The sequence below is a fragment of the Hermetia illucens genome, chromosome 1 (assembly GCF_905115235.1).
Source record: "Hermetia illucens chromosome 1, iHerIll2.2.curated.20191125, whole genome shotgun sequence".
NCBI classification, from domain to species: Eukaryota; Metazoa; Arthropoda; class Insecta; order Diptera; family Stratiomyidae; genus Hermetia; species Hermetia illucens.
Window position 1 is genome coordinate 70,389,734 of NC_051849.1, and position 21,720 is coordinate 70,411,453.

At 40.1% G+C, this 21,720-nt stretch overlaps 1 protein-coding gene across 6 annotated transcripts in view; it reads left to right on the plus strand.

Moving 5' to 3' along the window:
- Positions 1-20,079, plus strand: part of LOC119652732 (serine/threonine-protein kinase N) — a 263,540-nt gene extending 243,461 nt beyond the window's left edge. For 3 of the 6 annotated variants that reach the window (XM_038057059.1, XM_038057050.1, XM_038057031.1), the window contains 8 exons: positions 6,241-7,449; positions 7,864-8,214; positions 9,341-9,985; positions 10,044-10,233; positions 10,607-10,788; positions 10,853-10,960; positions 11,031-11,171; positions 19,247-20,079. In XM_038057059.1, coding sequence (XP_037912987.1) covers positions 6,241-7,449; positions 7,864-8,214; positions 9,341-9,985; positions 10,044-10,233; positions 10,607-10,788; positions 10,853-10,960; positions 11,031-11,171; positions 19,247-19,390 — 2,970 coding nt within the window. In that variant the 3' untranslated portion in view covers positions 19,391-20,079. The remainder of the gene's footprint in view (positions 1-6,240; positions 7,450-7,863; positions 8,215-9,340; positions 9,986-10,043; positions 10,234-10,606; positions 10,789-10,852; positions 10,961-11,030; positions 11,172-19,246) is intronic. The other 3 variants (XM_038057038.1, XM_038057043.1, XM_038057067.1) reach the window with 3 other exon arrangements.
- Positions 20,080-21,720: the final 1,641 nt, after the last annotated feature.

A 21,720-nucleotide genomic window follows, 5' to 3' on the forward strand; every position in this document is an offset into this window, starting at 1 on the left:
TCGTAAATCGAGAAGCATAAATAGGATCATTCTAAATTTTTTTCTCACCCGAATTCTAGCATCGAGGAAGAGGCAAGTAGTTTCCGAAGTATAGATGAGGAAAAATCAAAATTTAGTAAAATTAAAATCAAAGAATTCGATTTGAATTCGAATTGTCCCGATGGCTCAAGGGGTTAGAGCGCTGGGTTGCCGTAGCGGGAGGTCGCGGTTGGTGGCAGAGTGATTTGCTATCGTGACTGGATGTCGGATACCAATCGACTCAGCTGTGAATGAGTACCTGAGTCAAATCGGGGTAATAATCTTGGACGTGCGCAATGCTGACCACAGTGCCTTCTACAGTATACTGTAGTGTACCGTTGCGCCAACGATTACTATTATTAATTGGATTTTTAATTTGAACTTGTTTTGAGATTTGGCATACAAACTTCAATATATAGTTGCCATAAACTTCTAGGTGGGGCATCGTGTATCAGCCACACGCGGTTTCGCTGTCAGTTCCTGCCAATGTGCTTCAGCTCCTAACGATTTTCCTAGGAGCTTGCATACTTGCCTTCATCGTTGTGCGCCACGTCTTTCGACGAATGGGTTCCCTTGCATAGCATATGGACGGAAGGCCCTGCCATCATTAACGGCGCAACATCTGGTATCTTGCCTAGGCTTGCTTCTCTTCCATCTCAGATCGAACCTTTCTCTTGAAAATATTTGCTTTACTCTTTTATACTTTTTTTCAAAAACTATTTGATAACAAACGTCGTGCAAGATTTAAGAAACAAGTCGGAATACCGGAAGCTCGCGCTTCGGGTATAAAGGTTTTGTGTTCATCTTATCTAAGAAATTTCAACGCACATTTTTCTATCCGTATACAGCTACAAAACTACGAGACATACGTACATATTACAGCCGTAGATGTTACGTTCACCCTAAACAAACAAACTGCCTATTTTCGAATACTGTACACATATATGCACGTATATAGATTGATCGTACCCATATTTCCGATTTACTTCTTATATCTATCTGAATTAGGCACTACCTGCCAAGTCCATTAGCACGCATATACTATATACCTACATACACACATGTCCCGTTGGAATAATTGATATTCATATACAAATGATTAAAAAACTAAAACAAAATAATTCTTTTCCACCCAATTCATACGAACTTACTTCGTTGTGGTATTGATGAATTGATATGTGATGATGACGTCATGCGGGTTGTGGAGTGCACGAAATTCACAAAAAATTGTAAAGTTTTACCCCCTATAACTTTGTTAATAATAGTTCAATTTTCTTCAAACTTCACCAAATTGTGCATTGTGTTCTTCGTTATACGCTTGCCAAATTTTGTACTTCTGGGATGAACATAAGGGAGGTGCCGGGTAAATTTCCAAAATGTGGAAATATACTATTATTAACTTTATTTGTACAGGTATCGGAACCGGATATATTTTGAAGCCTAGATTTCGTAGAGATGCACTACTGCGATTTTTTTCAGATTTTTCGACTGGATAGATTCTGAGAACGAGACCTGTTACACTTTTTGATGGTCATATATTGAGCCCTCACTCCCCTATGTTTCACCCAATATCAAATATTGAACCAGTTTCGAAAAGTACTAATTGAGACCTTTCATTTGATATGCCACATGGCTACATTCTGTGAAAAAAAAATTTTCACCCTCTTTTCACATGTATGGGGAGCCCCTCTTAAACTTAACATAAAATGGCGTCAGTCGCTGCATGTAAAGGGAACGGCAGATCACATACTCCTACCAATTTTCGTGACAATCGGTCTAGCCGTTTCCGAATAAATCGGCTGTGACAGACAGACAGACATCGAATCGATTCTAATAAGGTTTTGTTTCACACAACCTTAAAAACACTTGACCAAAAACCTATCAATTAAGAAACACAGCCATTTTTTGGGTATCACTCTATTATGTCATTCCATGGAGAATCTCATACTGCTTGGGGGGTTAATCCCACTTGTAACGCAAAACAAGGTAATTTTCATGCATTTTTTTTAAGAAAACTACAAAACTTTTTTATACGGTTATTGTAGCATCTTAAAGTGGATACGTTGATGGATCATCTGAGTAAAAAAATGACGATAGATTTAGTTAAAAAACTTCTTTGCTTTAGCAGGGCGCTACATCTTCACAATTCGGTAGATTTGAAAATATGAGTGGTCGGCGACGAACCAATTTGATACCGTCATATTTGCAAGTCAATAAATTCTTCCAATTTTGTCGCTCCTCCCAAGTCAGATTTGATGAGGAGAATACATGTTGACCGATAGTAAATATTATTATATTATATATAACAAAATGTCATTCAATATCGTGGTGGATCATTATGCAATATCTTCCTTTTTAAGGTTTTATGTAAAACAAAACCTTATTAAAATCTGTCTGTCTGTCACACGCGTTTTTCTCAGAAACGATTGACATCAAATTTAATGGGAAAGTGTGAAGTGTGAACGCCCACACATGTAGTGAACAACATCGCTCTATGTGGAATTTAATGGGGGATCTCATACACGCAAAAGGGGGATACAAAATGTTTTATCACCAAATATAGTCATGTGGGGTATCGAATAAAAGGGCTTCATTAGTACTTTTCAATGCTGGCCTTAGTTCTGACATTTAATGAATAAGAGGTAGGGCGGAGGCTGGAAAAGTGTCATTTTTTTACGGATCCATTCTCAGAATCTACTCAACCGAAAAATCTCAAAAAAATCAACGCTGCCACTACGTGCCTAGGCTCCGAAATATTTGATTTGACTAGTGAGACTAGTGGCTCCATACTATTGAAACCATGTTTTCGAATTCACTCTTCTCGAATTTTCATCCAACTGACTGTTGTTGACGGTAACATTCAAATATGGTTAAGCCCGCCATCCACGTACATTTCAGTCTGTCAACTACGCCTGAATAGTCCGCAATTGACCGACGGTCGTAACGTGGCTGGGATGCATTTCGTTTGTCTGTTTTAGCTGTAGCGGCCGGTGCTCGAATCAAGATTCGGCCAATCCGCCAGACATGTTTGTTTAGGATTTGAGCGAGGATTTCATGTTTGTTTAGGCTATTAGCGAGAATTTTATGGGCATCTTTATCGCTAATGAACACTTTTGATAAATGTTCACGCACAAAATTATCTCAAATTTGCATTTCAACGTCTTCCGCGTCCAGAGTTTATGAACCAATTCAAAAATTGATAGAATCGAGAACAATTATAGTCAGCTAACTCTCCACTAGCACTCTAACAGTACCAATACATATATCAATAAATATTTTGCAATTGTCAGAACCGATCCGCTAGGCATCGGATGATGTTGTTACGGCTTGTCGGTACTTGGACGATGCATTCAGTTCAACTGGTGGGCAGGTGTATTGCGGGTTGTTCCGGCGCAACCGACAGGGCGAACTGGACATGGCTGGTGGGCTTTAATCTTCAAAAAAGGAAGACCCGATAATTTCCTTTCTTGAAATTGCAGTGCAAATCATCTTCACTTTAGGATTATGCAGTTGTGCTTGATGCGTTAGTTTTTGTTGCTTGCAAGCATTAATTTTTGTTCGTGGATAAAGTCTGACATCCATCCAGAGACTGGTCGGACTAATTGGGGGTAACTTACTCCAATTTAATTCTGTTTGCATTATACTATCAAAATGTGAGAGGTCTCAGGACTAAGCTGCTAGAGTTTAAGATATCTGTTACATCCACAATGTACGACGTCATCTTTTTGCAATGTGGCTCATAGAAGGAAGTGTTTCAATTGTCGTGGAACAGCATATTTCTGTTGTTCTTATTATTTTCTTAAGCACCTTCCCCTATAAGTCGAAAACTCCGAATTTCGTCTTCTGTATCTAGTTCAACATTTTTTTTGATATACTGTCAGAAGTTCTCTTAGTTAAATATTTGAGCCAACCTATCACCTTCCGTGGGATCTCGATTTTCTCTCAAATGAATGGTCGATCTTTTACAGGCTGTATTCTCTAAACTTGTTTTTTTCCAATATTCCTCATTATCAATTTCTTTTATCACCGAACCACTTGGCCTACCTATATCCATTCAACGTATAACTGAGACGCAAAATTTGGAAGTTTCGCTTTCCATAAAGCCTCCGAGCCTTAATAAGTAATAAACTTTTTCTTTCAGTTGGCTGAACCGTATCTCTCCAAAATTTACCCTTTAACCACACTGTTTGGTCATTTCATATTTTTAGCATTGTTCCTACCTCAGTTTGACTTACAGTCAAAATTTGCTGTGGTCGACGCACGAAACATCGGGTTTGGCTGGCATTCCGACATTCAGGAAGTGCAGATTATCAAACCAAGATTAAATCCCTATGTTCATCCATAAAAATGCTTTATCAGAGATGCTTATTCCGAATATTTCTCAATCAGTAAAGGTTCTCTGGAGCGGCGGAAATTTAGTCCATTCTGGTCTTATATCCGAACTTTCCGTTCCTCGATTGTTCCTCTCATTGCCAAAATAAAATTTGATGATTGCATTCATACTCCACTAAATTAGCTTGCTACTCCTCATCCACTTCTCTGAATCCTACCGTTCTCGAGTTTTTCATCGAGCTTCTTATGGATGCCTGTTACGACCTTTTTCACTACAACCCGTCTTTCATTTCAATTAGATGCTTATTTCGGGTGATAAGTGCTCCACGGTTGTATCTTCTAATGCAGCCCTCCGAGCTGTGAATCTCGCCCATTGAAATAAAATGAATCCTCATTCCCAAATTGATAGATATATGCTCGATAAAGCTGCGTTAGTTTGAAACCTAATTCCTCGTGTGGTCGCTCGATCCATCTCCGAATGTCCCATATGACTCTGTGGTCCAGCGTCCTTTTCTGACTCGTCCCACCGCCATTCCGCGATGGTTTCACCTCATTCCAACTTCCGCCGACGGGTAGAAGATTCGCCGGTGAGGTACATTCAATCAGAAAGTTGTACCGATTGACACGAGATTTGGTGGGAAGGTAGAAATAGTGAACGCCCTTGCCGTGAGTTACATCGTTCTATATTGAGAAAGGTAAAAAGAGCTTAATAATTTTTTTTAAATATATATAGTCACATGGGATATCAAATGGTAACTGTTACTTACAAAGTTATAATAGCTCAAAGCTGCTTCTTTTGTGTAAATTTACTGCAATCCAAAAAACTTGGTCCTTTGGACTTCCTTTGCTACATTTAAAAAGAACTCCAAAACACTGAAATCCCTTGGACTTCCTTTGAAGAAAAAGAAAAAAAACAGTTCGCTCTGTAATTTTCCTGTATGTTCGTACAATATTTCGTTGGATTTTTTTTGTACATTGTACATTTGAATAAATAGATAAATAAAATGTAAGTTAATGAAGTCATCATAGGATACTCAAACCATCACTGAGGTGAGAAAATGACCTCGTTCAATCCCTGGCATCAGTTTACTAGCTGCATGCATTCTATCATTCTGCTTGCTAAAAGTTTCATTCACAGTAGAAATTTTTCCCTCAGTAAATAAGTTTTCTCCACGATTTTTATCGGATAACGAAAGTAGGTGTCTTGTTTTTTTTTTTTAATTCAACGGTAAGACGTTGTTCTGTATGTTGATTGAAAGCCCCAAATGCGAAGTCTTGCTTGGTGTTACTGAACACCGCTCTCGGCGCTGTTTCCATAAGCCAAGAAGTAGGAAAATAGTAAAAAATAATAATTGGAAGAGGGTTTTGTATATATGTCTTAATTTTCATAAAACATTGAATAACAGACAGAACAGGTAGTAGGTAGGTATAAATGGCAGCTCTGAGGGGTTCAATTAGGTTATGGGCACCAGCGCCAGCCTGCAGGAAGTCGCCACTGACTACATTTGACTTCATGGCTGCTTGGCTGCTGGTCAAAATGACTATGTTGCGCTTGGGACTCAAATTAAGCCTCAACTATCCAAAGGCTTCCAGAATCGCCAGTAACTCGACTTGGAATGCACTGGTGAATTCCTGGAATTCCTAGGACTCGGCTGCACTGTACGCACCGACATTACTGGTCTTCCACTCTGCCCTGGTTCTTCTGTTGGACAGGACTTCACTAGCACCTGCACACACGGTTCTTTGAGTGCTATTAAGCTTGGTTCTATTGTATTTCTTTCTTCAATAGGAGGCATATTCTTTTTGATGAAATTAAATATTAAAGCCAAACAATTCTTTCCTCATAATAATAGTTTTAATAGTTGAATTTTTCCTTCTTTTCTATTTCAGGCTCAGATTCGCCTATCGGAATCTTCGAAAAAGCTCGACTTACTTCGTCTTTCCCTAGAATTACGTAGACAAGAATTACCTCCGGATTCGCCGGCTGCTCAACAACTGAAAACCGAACTACAAAACGTTCAAGCTTCATCACCCGTTCCAGTAACATATACCTCGCTACAACCCTTTCAAGGAGGCCCTGGTGGTAAACTTTATCATACTGTATCAGCATTAGGTCGATGCGCAGCCGTTACTGGAAAGCTAGAAGTTCGTCTGATGGGCTGCCAAGATCTGCTCGAAGAAGTTCCCGGTCGTTCAAGACGTGACAAGGATAACAACTCAAGCCCTGGAGATTTAAGAAGTTTTGTTAAAGGCGTGACTAGTCGAAGCTCTTCAAAGAGCTATAGCGTCAAAGATGAGACATCCTTTGAAATAATGGCTGTTATTAAATTGGATAATATAACGGTTGCTCAAACATCCTGGAAGCCATGTTCTCAGCAGGCTTGGGATCAGCGCTTCTCCATTGATCTCGACCGGTCGAGGGAATTGGAGATCGGTGTGTATTGGAGAGATTGGCGATCACTCTGTGCCGTTAAGTTTTTAAGATTAGAAGAATTTATTGATGATGTCCGGCATGGGATGGCGCTTCAACTTGAACCCCAGGGTCTACTATTTGCTGAAATTAAATTCTTGAATCCGATGATCTCTCAAAAACCGAAGTTGCAGCGGCAACGAATGATTTTCAATAAACAACAAGTGAAAAATATCCCTCGAGCCAAACAAATGAATATCAATATCGCAACTTGGGGACGCCTCCTGAAACGCAGTACGCCCTCAATTCAAAACCAAACTCAAGCTAGATCATCATCTCGTCCGCCATCTACTGAGCTCGAAACCTATTCGCCCGGGTCTCAACACCTACATATGAACTTTGAACCTTCCGGAATGGAAGTGACGGATCCGGCTGAAACGCCCGGTGAGACGCCGAATCCAACGGCTTTCGGGTTAGGAGGCGCTCGTCCACTAGGTATTCAAGGAATCAGTGTCCTTCCGCCAGATACGCCACCGATTCACTTGAGCAAGCAGAACAATAACCAAGTTCCTCAGCCAGCGATCAGCACGCAGGAACTAAATGCTCAACTAGCCAATATGCGCCAACAGCAACGTAAGGCTCCGATGCCATCCCCGCCACCACCACCACCGCCAAAAATCGATCAAGAGGTAAGGAAGCATTCCCTTTATGATACCCTAATTTGCGCGGTGTTCCTTCAATCTGCGTATGGCAAGATCGAAAACACCAACTGTATGCCAATGTATCTACTACTTTTTTGTAAAAAGTGTTGTCGATTGTGAATATTAGAGTTCCGGGGAGGGAAATCACAAGAAAACACGATTTGGTTATGGTTTAGGATTGAAAACGTTATTTAGATAGATTTCACGTATCGTTTGGAAATATTTTGGAGCAATTTTAATATTACAAAATTTTAGTCAAAAGTTTCCCACAAAATCACAGTAAATTTGAGCGTATGCTTTGTTTTCTTTTCTCCCCCTTTTCGTATAATTTTTGTTTTATTATTTTTTGTTCGTTTTTGTTCCTTTTTGTTTGTTTGTTTTCGTTTTGTTAATTGACGACAGTTACAGAATGCTTTGCGTGAGTTCGATTTCCTTAATCAAATGGATTCGCAGCAAACGCACCTTCAGCCCCATCCGCTGATCTTGATCCCGCAACCACAGCACATATCACAGCATGACGAGCAACCGACCATGTACGAAGCTCAACCACCAACTGTTACCCCAAATGTGGTGAGTGGTAACGCGAACGAGAACATTTACCATCGACCGTTGCTATCAATGCCACCTGTTGTTCTCATGGGTGGAACGGGATCAGTACCGCCCAGTCCGATTATTGAAATGCCCCCATCACCGGCACCGAGTCATATACAGATTGTAATGTATCCTGACGACGATGAAAGTTCCTGCGATGAGGTCAGATTTAGTAATGGAGTTGAAGTTCGTTTTAAGTTTTCAAATTTTATCGTTTCCCATGTTGGCGCTTTAATTTTGCAATGTTAAAAATGGGGTTAGACGTCTGGACTTTGAAGTTTTGAGGCCAATGCTTTTCCTCCCCCTCACACATTTGCAATGCAGACAATGCAACATAATATGGTAGCTTTATTTGGAGTTCACTAGGGACATGGAGACGTTTTTGAGTTGGAGCATGATGTTACTAACGCATTGGTCAATTTACTAACAGTAGTGTTAAGTTATGGATTTGTGTGTTGTTTTTGGAAGAGGAATACATTCGGTAGATTCTAGATTTCTGGTAGGCATCCGAGGAGAGTCGAGAAGCTGCCCCATTGGCCATTTGTGTTTCGTTATCACTTTCTATGACAAAATTTTGTCTTCCGTCTAAACATTTTTGTTGCTGTTAGCATTAGTTAGCATGTAGTTTCAGAATGGTATAAATCTAGCGTATAAGGCCCAATTTTCTTCTGTGCTATTCATCGAAAATCATTGATAATTGGCAATTCTTTAGCAGACGCCTTCGTGGCCTTCTCCTATTTGAGCTCTAAACTATAAACTTTCAACTTTAAATCAAACTGATAGTCAGACAATTGCAAAAGTTGTTTTGCTTTTGTTTTTAAATTGAACTGTTCTTAAATTTCTCTTTGAAAATTCCGGCTCATCTAATTAATCTTAACATTGGATTGGCTTCTTACTTAATTCCAACCATTCACGCGTTCATTGTTAGGTGGTTCTTATTAGGATGCTTTAGTACCTTTAAAATATTATTCTGGGTTGCATTCGCTACCATAGGTCCATTTGAAACAGAGGATGTGATTTATGAGGATAAGGATTAATTTACCGACGATCGTCATTGTCCTGTAATAATTGGTACTGTTCATTCGGTTCATTTGGTTTTGGTTTCGGTTTAATATAGATGTATAAGTAACAAAACAAAGAGAAAAAATTGACACTTTTATCGTCGCATGCCATTTTTGGGTTTGTGAATTGTTTTGTTTAAATGTTGGAGTGTTATCAATAATTGTTTGTTGTTGTAATACTTTAATTTCACTGAAGTTGTAAGTTACCGCTGACTTCTATTCCACAGCTATCCTCACAATTCGTTAACATGGCTATCAATAACAATCAATCCCAATATGTGCCACAATCACCGATTATCCAGGAACCACCTACACCTCAATATCAGCAACAGCAGCAGCAGTTCCCAGTGCCGCCTCAGCGTCAGTATCAACAGCAACCACAATATCAACAATTCCAGCAACCGCCACCACCACAGCAACCAGCCTTCCCTCAGCCACCTCAGCAATATCAGCAACCACATCAACAACCAATCTATCAAAATCAATACGACGTCGGCGGTGTTGCAGTTATTCCACCTCCACCTGCTCAGGTACCGCCACCTGCAGCTGGGGGCAATCGACGACAAGTTGCTCGTGGTTTGCAATATCGAGACTCTGCTTACGAATCTAGAAGACAATCACAGTCCACAGGACTTTTATCCTTGGACAGTTTCCGGATGCTTGCTGTCTTGGGCCGTGGTCACTTCGGCAAAGTGATCCTTTCGCAACATAAACACACTAACGAATATTATGCGATCAAAGCTTTGAAAAAGGGTGATATTATATCGCGTGATGAAGTTGAGTCTTTGTTAAGCGAAAAACGTATTTTCGAGGTGGCGAACGCTATGCGCCATCCATTCTTAGTCAATTTGTTTGCGTGTTTCCAAACGGAGGTAAGACGTTACAGAAATTCGATCGAGTTGAGATTTTAATTCTCCATTTTCATTTCAGCAACATGTTTGTTTTGTAATGGAGTATGCAGCTGGTGGTGATCTTATGATGCACATTCATACGGATGTCTTTTCGGAGCCTAGAGCCGTCTTTTATGCTGCCTGTGTAGTATTAGGTCTACAGTATTTGCATGAGAATAAAATTATTTACAGAGATTTGAAATTAGATAATCTATTGTTAGATACTGAAGGTAGGCATTTTTCTATATCAAGTGCGGACAAAGCTCACAATATGGAAGAACCCACCATTGGGCGAACGTTGTTGGGTTCATTCCAGTTTATGAGCTTGGTCTAAAACACTCCCCACTGATTGCTCTTGCTTTCAAACGTGTAAAAGAATAGATGTCTTTGCCTTTTTGAAACACTCATTTTGTTTATTGCCATTATTATATCCACATATATCACTCCACTAAATTGTTCCGAAAAACACTTATTCTAAAAACATAAACAATTTCCCAAATGGCAAACATATGCAAGAATATGTAAGCAATTTATGCCGGAATGTAATTGAATTTATATTCGATTCTCTTCCATGTAAACATCTCTTTCCAATTTCACTTTCAGGGTACGTGAAAATAGCTGATTTTGGATTATGTAAAGAAGGAATGGGATTCGGTGATCGAACTGGAACATTTTGTGGAACGCCTGAATTCTTAGCACCAGAAGTATTAACAGAAACTTCGTATACACGTGCAGTTGATTGGTGGGGTCTTGGTGTATTAATTTTTGAAATGTTAGTCGGAGAGGTATGTATACATTTTTCTTGCAAATGATCAAAGAATTTTTGCACTTGAATTATTACGTTTTTAGTCACCTTTCCCTGGCGATGACGAAGAGGAAGTATTCGATTCAATTGTTAACGATGAAGTTAGATATCCAAGATTCTTATCCTTAGAAGCTATTGCAATTATGCGTAGGGTAAGTCTCGATCATCTTCTTTTATTCAATCAATGTTTGAATTAATCTAATAAATTTCCTTATTCCTTAGCTTCTAAGAAAGAATCCTGAAAGACGATTAGGTTCATCGGAACGAGATGCAGAGGATGTTAAGAAACAAGCCTTCTTTAGATCAATACAATGGGATGAGCTTCTGTTGAGAAACGTGAAACCTCCATTTGTGCCGACAATTGTAAGTAGATTTTGAATATCTTATTTACTACAAAGTTAGTAGTAGTAGCAAAGATATTAGAATAAAAAAGTGGCTTAAACATATATTTCGGCTCATGTGATTCAAGAAACTTTACTCCATCGTTGCATATCAAATTATTTATCGAAAGACATTTTATCTTCCTACTGTGTTTGAGGAGTATGATAATTTTATAAATACAGATGATATTCCAGTTAAATATTGCCCCCAGAAAGAGGGGAAAGTAGAAAGCTTAAGCTTCGCTGCTGGGCTCTTTTTCCAGCGTAGAGGGAAATCTGATTTCCGACAGAATGGGCATATTAGACCGATGGGTTGAGTACTTTGATGAGCTACTGAACAACCAGGACATCGGCGAGTTGGAGGTCCCGCCAAGTGAAGACGACGGACAAATACTGCTACCACCAAGTTTAGGAGAAACCGTCCGTGCAATTTATCGGCTAAAAAATCATAAGTCGCCAGGAGCCGATGGAATTACAGCCGAAATGGTTAAATATGGAGGCGACCAGTTACACCAAGTGGTTCATCAAATTGTGCTCAAGGTATGGGACAGCGAATCAATGCCTGACGATTGGCAACGAGGCATTATCTGTCTCATACATAAAAAGGGAGATATCACACAGTACAGCAATTATAGAGGTATCCCGTTGCTGAGTACCATCTATAAGATATTCTCCGCTATCTTGCTAGGCCGGATAGCCCCATACGCCCACAACATCATTGGCCCATACCTGAGAGGCTTCACTCCAGGCAAATCAGCAACAGATCAGATTTTCTCTCTGCGGCAGGCGATGGAAAAACTGTTGGAATATGGACAACAGTTGCACCATCTGTTCATCGACTGTAAAGCCGCCTATGATAGCATAGCCAGGGTAAAACTGTACACAGCCATTAGAGAATTCGCTATCCCGACGAAATTAATAAGACTGACTAGGCTGACCCTGACCAATGTGTGAGGCCAGATAAAAGCAACAGGATCACTCTCAAGACCATTCGACATCAACAACGGTCTACGAAAAGGGGATGCCCTATCATGCGTCCTCTTTAACCTGGCCCTCGAAAAAGTGATCCGTGATGCTGAGGTAAATGCAAGAGGTACGATCCTCTTCAAGTCCACCCAACTACTGGCCTATGCTGACGATATCGACATCATGGGAAGAACAACCCGAGACGTACAAACTGCCTTCATCCAGATCGAGCAGGCGGAACGTGTAGCGAGATCTTGAGCTGCACATCTATGAAAGCAAGACAAAATATATGGTGGCAACGTCAGCACCAAAGACGAATCAGCTAACAACATCAAACCGCACTGGTCAAACACGAAGACGAATAAGGATAGGAGAATATAACTTTGAGACCGTTGACAATTTCTCCTATCTAGGGTCGAAAATCACAACCGATAACAGCTACGATGATGAAATCCGCGCACGGTTGTTGTCAGCCAACAGAGCCTATTTCAGCTTACAAACACTGTTCCGCTCGAAACGTCTCACCATAGGGTCAAAGCTCTTACTGTACAAGACTATGATCTTGCCAGTCCTCATGTATTCCTTGGAAACTTAGGTTCTTAGAAAGAAAAATTGCGAACTCTTGGCCGCGTTCGAGAGAAGAATCCTCCGAAGAATTTTGGCCCCCTACATGAGGATGGATGATTCCGTAGCCTACACAATGACGAAATCTATGAGCGATACCATGATCGTCCGGTTGTGGATAAAATCCGGCTCAATAGGTTACGGTGGGCGGGTCACTTAATCCGTATGGATGAAGATGATCCCACCCGGAAAGTCTATAAGGGTAATATCTATGGTAGAAAAAGAAGACGAGGCAGACCCTGCCTAAGATGGAGCGATGGCGTAGGTCAGGACGCCAGACAGCTTTTAGGGATACCGAATTGGTGGACCTCGGCGCAAAACCGGGATGTTTGGAGTTTCTTATTAAGGCAGGCCTAGACCGGATACTGGTTGTTGCGCCGTTGATGATGATGAGATGATATTCCAGTTAAATATTGCCCCCAGAAAGAGGGGAAAGTAGAAAGCTTAACATACACTTCAAACTTGAGTAAGATTAAGAGTCTAACAGACCAGGTGAAATGCATAGCACCGATATAGTCTTGGAATCGGGGAGGGAATTAAAGCCCGAGCTCCGCGAAAGCCACTTTGAAAGTTTCGGTACTATGCGTGCTATACGTTTATAAAGAGAACACAGTTGGAGGGAGCTTCAGCATAGTTTTCAGTTAGAGAAGTTAAAAGAGTGGAGACGACAAAGAAGAGAGAAGTTATTCCTAAAGAAAAAGGATCAAGTGAAATTGCAATGAACTTGGGGACAAAACAATCGCGGTTACTGGAAGGGGACCGCATTACGGAGCAATATTCATGCATGATTCGAATCAGCGAGCTGAGAAGTGTTAAGCAAAATTGGATGCATTCAAGATCAGAAGAGATACGCGCTATTCAACCAGACACCAAGGCAGTGTCTGTCAAAGCGAAACTTATCGTCGAAAGTTAAGCAGAGATCTTTGATGATAGAGATAAGAAGTATATATATACCACAAAAGGGATATCCAGATTGCTTGCAAGCGTGTCAGTCTATACATGTGGCGCGTAAAGCAGAATAGGTCACACACTCATCCAGCAATTTTTTTGTAAGCGCCATGGTGGTTTGCTGCCTTCTCACATAGATACTCTACGTACTCATTTGATCCAAGCGTTTGATAGTCGTCTTAGAGAGGGCCAGACTCGCGAAATATCCAGGAACATCAATTCGCCTTTAATTTGGTGAATTTTAGTCAGTTTTTAAGATCCAAAGCCAACACTACGCAGTAGGTATCGGAATTCAGCGCCTCTTTTGTCAGATTTACCACTGTGTTCGTTGTATCCACCGTAGAGTGGACGCATCGAATTCATACTGACGGCCCGACAAACGGTAACGGCTCGATAATCTTTCCTAATGTGTCCAACAGGCGGATCGTGCGATATGATAATCGTTCGTCAGGTTTTCTGCTAGCTTCGAAACTTTGTTTGGGTTGCTATCCAAACCTGGGGCCTTGTCGGCTATCTTACTCCATATTTCCAACCGTTCCTCCTTGGTAACAGGAGACACCACATACTCGTTGAGTTGAAGCACCGTTTGCTGCCCCGGTGGTAAGAAAACAAAGTGGCCACAATTTCTTCTAGAAAACGTGGACAGGCCACCTATGGTGATCTTTGCAGCTTTTGCACTACCACCTTATAAGCCCCACTGCAAGCGCTTATGTCGGCGTCGTCGCAGAGTAGTTCTTCTTGCTTTTTCTAATTACCTCTTTTAAGTGGCCCTGCAGCTGCCTATATATCTTGGTCTATCGATCATTGCTACTATGCTTTCCCGTGAAACTCTCTCTGCTGCTGCCCTAAAAACATGCGGCTCGTATAATTTCCATTACGCTGTTCCACCAGTAGTTGACTGTGATCTTGCAATATTTCTAGCGATTAAATAATTTGAAATAATTAGACGGTTTTTGCTTTTCGCTAGTATTTTTAGTTTTATTCGCATGTATCGATAATTCAGGGACCATTTGTTTCCTTCATCAGTGCTACATGACTGCTCAATCAGACGCGAATAAAAATAAAATTATTAGCGGGAAAACAAAAATCGTTTAATTTGTTCAAATAAATGTTTGGCTTGCCTACTGGGGAGCAGTCTCCTGAGCACAGTAGCATCACATGCTTCTGTGATCCATTAGGAAATCTGGCAAACTTTTCCCTTGGCCGTACCATTCAGGGAGGGATAAATCGCGCTCGAGCGATGCGGAAAACGTGATCCCACCCCCCATTATTTTTTGGAAGGCTAAGTCCCCGCAGGCGCATAGCGCTGCCTGGCTCGTTCGATATTTGCCCCAAACGCTAACACCACGAATTCGATATGGCTCATTAGTTATTATAACTACATCGATATCTTTTTTTGCGGACGGCTTGCGAGAGTAGGTTCTGTGGCGCCTGGCAGTGGTTGGGGTTGATTTGAATCAACGTCATCTGCGATTTGCGGGCACCCTTATTCCCCGCGCACTTGCTGCTGCCGCAATATATCAATTAACCACACCCTTCTTCCCTATGTATGTTTGATGTTACATCATAAGACGGCTAGGGCAATGCAAGGTAATGTTTGCAATATTATACTTTGTTTTATGATTTATTATTATACTTTGCAATATCAATTTTTTTAAAAAACCTATTAAGGTGATGTTTCGTGCAATTCTATTGGTTGGAGCTCCGTCATAATAGAGGGTGATGACTGAGAGAATAGGAAAACAGAATGGGAGAGGATTTGAGAGAGTAGCACATCGTTTAGTGCCAATTTATTAATAGAGCACCAGCGAACTAAAATGTCTAAGTTCGACTGTGATCCATTGGGGATGCTATAGAGAGAAAAAATTAAGGATATCAGCGCAAACAAGAAAAAGTAAGAATATTCGGAATAAAAGTAGTAGATCTTGAATGGATATTTACGGTACACCAAACGACGACCCAGGACTAGACGAGGCAAATAGGAAGAGGCTAGGCGAAGTAATTGCAGGTATAAGGCTTGAAGTTTCTGCGTGCCAATGTGGCCTCGGAATTAGTCAGACACTCCTTCCTGAACTTAATTCATAGAGCTTCAAGTGAGTGCAAGCACGGCTTTCGGAAAACTTATATTTTTTCCTAGATGCGTAGGTTTCAGAAATCCAAGCGATGTGGTACTGGCAAGCCAGAGCATAAAGATTAACTCGCAATACCTTGGTTTTTATACCTTTTAAATTTTGATAGAAACATTTTAAGCTAATGAACGATTCACGTTGGTTAGCGTGTTAGGCGGGTTGCATCGAAATGTCTTCGTAATTTGTACGATTTCTTGTACGATTTGATGAAAACCCTCTGCAGCTAAAAGCAAGGTTAGGCATCGGTATGGAAATCGTGGGAGTATGTAATCTCGTACTGCACGTCGACGGTCGCCAGAATGCTCGATCTCTCATACTTAAACCGTTAATTGGTGGGAATCTCCTCTCTTTCTTGTGTTGAAGTGCGATTCTCTTACAAGGCAACGATCGGTCACCCAGAGCTGCATTAACTCAAGGAAAATTAGACAAAATTCATTAAAACTGCAACATTCGCCCTACAGTCCCGATCTGTTGCCGTTTAGCTACCACATGATTGGGCTACTGAAAGAAGAAGTGGGAGTTATCGCCTCGGCGACAATGAAAACATGCAGAAACGTTCGCGGGCGATTGATTACAGATGCTGTCATATCCATTCTTCGATTAAGCAATTAAAAATACTTTCGATTCGAGGGAAAATATGTCCATAAAAGAGGAGGTTATATAGAAAAAGTGTATTCAAAATTTTATTTACTGTACCAATAAATGTTCTAAACAGAAGTACAGTTCGTATTTGGTTCGTTCTCGTCCAGTTTTTGGTGGGAGTAATTGAAAACTATACAACGTAACATATAGTTTAAGAAAAGAAATTAAAAAAAAATAGTGTGCTAGAGGCTAAAGCAAGTAAATTTCCCTTAAGGCGTCACTAAGCCTTTAAACGAGAATCCCTTAGAGCGTACTGTAAGGAACTGAAAGGCAAAAGAGAGACTTCAAGGCTGTGCAGAGTCCTCAAAAGGGATGAGCCGGCCAAGTTGGATTCTCTTAGAAAACCCAACGGTACTTTCATGAGCTCCAGGCTGGATTCAGTACAGACCCTCCTGGAATTACACCACCCGGGAGAACGGGTGAGAGAAGTGGTAGGAGGAGAGTTGACGGTTCTTGCAACCCCTTCAACACGCAAGTGCTGCAAAGGGAACTGGAACACTGTGAAAGCGGTTGTTACCCAAGAAAAGGTGAGAGCTGCCACACTGTCCTTTGATCATTTCAAAGCACCTGGCATGGATGGTATCTATCCGGCAATGCTAAAGGAGGGTATGGAGCACTTAGAGCGACCTGTAAGAAATATTTTTCGAGGGTGTCTTACTCTGGACTACGTGCTTTCCTCTTGGCAAAAAGTTGAGGTAGTCTTCATACCGAAACCTGGGAGAGATGACTATTCTAATCCAAAGAACTTCAGACAGATCAGCTTGACTTCATTCTTGCTGAAAGGTTTGGAGAGATTGGTGGAGCATCACATTCGTGGAAACGCACTTAGGTGACACCCACTTACTGAAAACCAGCATGCTTAGCATCGTGGAAAGTCCTGTGAGTTTGCTCTTCATTCTTTGGTCACAAAGATAGAGGATGCAACTTTGAATAGTGGGTACGCGATGGGGGTGTTCGTGGACATTGAAGGGGCTTTTGGCAGTGCGCCTTTCCAAAAACTTCGTGATGCCGACAGAGAGTATGGTGTTGATGATGCTTTAATTAAGTGGATCCATGCTATGCTAACGCAGAGATTGCTATGCGCTGAGGTGGGTGTCGATCGCTATCTGAATGTAGAAGCAACGAAGGGCTGCCCCCAAGGAGATGTGCTTTCGCCACTTGTGTGGAGTATGCTGATGGACTCACTACTATGCGAACTGCAAAATTTGCCAATACACGCCCAAGTCTATGCTGATGACGTGGCTGTGCTTGCTGGTGGTTTTATTCACAAAAAGAAGAACACTGGATGGACTTTGCCTCCCTGAGATAAGGGTGGTACTACCCTTCAACTCTCCGAAGAAGTGAGATATCTGGGAGTCTCTAGATAAAAAACTTCTTTGGAACAAACATTTAGAGGTAAAGACGAAAAGAGCTCTCACAGCTTATGGGCTGTGCAGACGGACCTTTGCCTCGACATGGGGACTCTGGCCTCATGTGGTAATGTGGGTATACGTTGCCATTATTAGGACGATGTTCGTATATGCATCCGTAGTATGGTCGGTTAAGGTGAGACAAAAAGGTTTTCACCGTAAACTAGCCGCACTGCAAAGAACTGTGTGTCTGGGTATCACTGGTGCCATGAGCACGAAATTCGGCGCAGCTCTGAATGCACTACTCAATTTGCAACCCCTGGATATATTTATTCAAAGTACTGCAATGAGAGCGGCTCATAGACTAATTCTATTAGATCTATGGGGAAACAAGGTATGTGGGGGCAGACGAAGGAAGAGTTACTGTGAGGACTGAATCCAGTTCTTACAATGCCTTCCGATTCTCGTGTCCCCATACATCTGTTTGGTAGAAGATATGAAGTTACCCTGATTCAATGCGTTGGAACTACTCTGGGTACCTGGTCATTGTGGCGTAGAGGGAAATGAAATCTCGGATGCTTCAGCGAAAGAGGGGTCAATCTCCCCTATGTCGGGACCGGAACCAGTAAGTGGAGTATCAGTAGCATTGACTAAGTCTGTTTTCAAAAATTGGGAACAAGCTTCCCACAATGACAGGTGGCAGAGCCTAAATGCTGCTCGACACACCAAATTTTTCCTGCCAGAACCGAACATGCGTATCGCAAAGTTTATCGTGTTGCAAAGCAGGAGGACTTGCAGGTGTATTGTGGGCATTCTGACAGGCCATAATTCACTAGCTGGGCATACGTTCAGAATAGGAATTACATAAGATGATACGTGTCCCTCCTGTAATGAGGAAGCGGAATCCACGGGGGATTTGCTATGTGAATGGCCCCGCCTATGGATGCCTCAGGCATTAGATCTTTGATGTCGATGTTCTCCAATTGCGACGGGTAGTATCACATCCACTAACGGGAATCCTGCGATACGTTAACAAATCCGGAATATTCCGTTAGACGGTGGTGGCGAGTACAATGGGCCAACACGGCCTGGGTGCTCAGAAGCTGCAGTTTCTCCCCCATCATCCACATACACACACGCACATGCCTTTGTTCAAATTTTCCGGCTGAGATTTTTTGATCACTATGCTACGCACGCATTTTTCGACCTCTTCAGAACGCAAAAACTGCAATGAAATGAGCTGGTATCCGTTTGTGTGTAACAAATTTAGCGCTGAGATGTTTGGCGAAGAGAATTCATGATCCGATAACAAGGCCTGACATATCCTTATCTAATAAGAAAAGCCACAAAAGAGTCACCCTTGTGGGAATTATAAATAAACATTCTTCTCTCATTTGTAGCGCCATCTCGAAGATGTATCCAATTTTGACGAAGAGTTTACATCCGAAAAGCCACAGCTGACACCTCCCAAGGAGCCTCGAGTACTAACTGATGAAGAGCAAAATTACTTCACCGATTTCACATACATCGCCGACTGGTGTTGATGATTATTTCATAGGAATTAAATTAGATTTTTATTTCACGTATTTACGATTACTACGATTATTTACATTTGCATTATTTTTATGAAACGATTAATATGATCACGAATAACAAAGCAATTTTTTTATTCTTTCTTTTGTAATTTTAAATGATTTATTTTTTACATCGCCTGCATATGCATCTATAAAGTTAATATGTTTCTATGAATTATATATTTCGTGTTTGTTACATTATCTCTTTAACTATTTATACTTTATGATGAAAAACAATGTAAAATGCATAGTCTACTGAAAATAACTATATAGAAATTTTAAAAATATTTTTTAATTTAAATCAATTTCCTTTGTTTTGACTTGGCATCTTCTGTTGATTATTTAAAGTAATTATTGATAGAATTCTTGTTTCCGCACTAATTTCAAATACTTTACTTTTTATTATAATATCGATAATGTTTGGTTCTTATTCTCCAAAATAATAAAGCAATTTTCTTTATAATTGTATACACATCTATCGCGTAAGGAAAAAATTGTTAATATTTTTACAAATACAAAAGAAAAACTAGGAATAATAGATAGAAACGGAAAACAACATTATATGAACATGATTTTAATGATACCGTCTTCGTACTTTTTACTTTGAAAGTTTTTAGATTTTAATGAAAACGAAAATAAAAACAATGTAATAAATAAAACTATTGTATTTTATATAAACCAATGTTAAGGCATTTATTGATATATTTAGAATATTGCCATTATATAACTGCGTTGCTCTTATTGTGGTTATGACATGTTGGAAACTGAGAAGTAATAATAAATAATCAAAAATCCCACTTTATCAAAACAATTCTAAATGGTTTGAACTAACAATTGTGAAGGTCAAATGTGAACTTATTTAAATGCGAACAATGTACTTGGGGCGGTCGAAACATCGTTAACTGATTCATCAACATTGAATGCAATTACATTTGAATTTGTTTGTGATTTTCTAACCGATTGGGTTCATATTATATTCTTTTTTGTTTCAGTTTTAACCATTTATGTTCGTCAGAATAAACTCGCTGCATTTGATACATGCATTTTTTATTTTTTCTCCAAAAATAAAGCCTTTTCATGCATTCGAACTTATATTTCTCATAAATCATTGTTGTTATGAAGTGATTTCTTTATTGTTCTCTAGTTTTATGTCGAATTTCCCTCAGGTATGTATTCAATTTTATTATTTTTCTATTTGATAAATTATTCTCCAAAGAAAAATGTAAAACTCGCTTAGTTGCTGCATCGTATTGTCATAAAAATTTAATAATTTCCATTGAAACATAAAGCATTTGTGTTCAAGTTTAAATATTCAAAGTTTGCCTTAAATTACACCAAAACGGTCATATTAAATTTCAACAAATGTTTGCCGTAAATGTGGATTCATATATGCAATACCAATTGAAATTAATTCGATAACTGGATAAATGTCAAAATTTTGAACAGTGCCTTGGAATCATTTAATCCAAACATCACCAAACACTTCTCAATCATTCTTTGAAGTATTGTTAAGTAAATGAAATAAAAAAAAATTAAATGTAAGACTAAGATAAATTGCCAACTTTTTTTCTGAAAATAACTGTCTGTAGCTAATAATTCAATACATGAATATTGTTTCTATCACGCCATCCTAGAGTGCATGCTGCTTAATGGGATCATTTCGGTAGTAGGGGGAAAAGTAACCGTGAAGACCAGATGTTCCCTCCGTGATTTTTTGGTATTTCACTTTAAATGTTGTCTAAACCCCTTTGGAGGCCACTTTAGCACCATATGATCCATCACTAATTGTAATGGTTGTTAGTAGTAGAGAACTTCTGAAAAGGTTACAATTTTTGTCCAACTGTACGCTGTTGGTCTTACGTCTTTTTATGGAGTTGCTGAAATAAAGGCAGGAGAGGTGTTTGACAATTTTTTTTTTGCTTATTCTAATTTGTCCCCATAAATTTGAATCAGAGTGTCTTTTGCGTTGGCTGAATTTTTTTTCTTAGTAAGCACGATCGGCCTGTTGATTTCGTCTATTTCGTTTTTGTCATTTGCGAGAGTTGCTCCACATTAGACAAATTTATCGACATGTTCGAAGTTGTAACCTTTTAGTGTTGCGTTTTGCCTGATTGGAATCTTTCTTCTGGTTTGAGCCATGATTTTGGTTTTCTCTTTGCTTGTTTTTAGACCAATTTCCTCCCCTACGTTGTCGAGCTTCCCCAGCGTCCGCACTTCCTTCAAATCATGCCGGGATATTTATATCATCCTCTAGGCTATTATCTGGAATGATTTATACAGTAACGTGCGATTTAAATCTA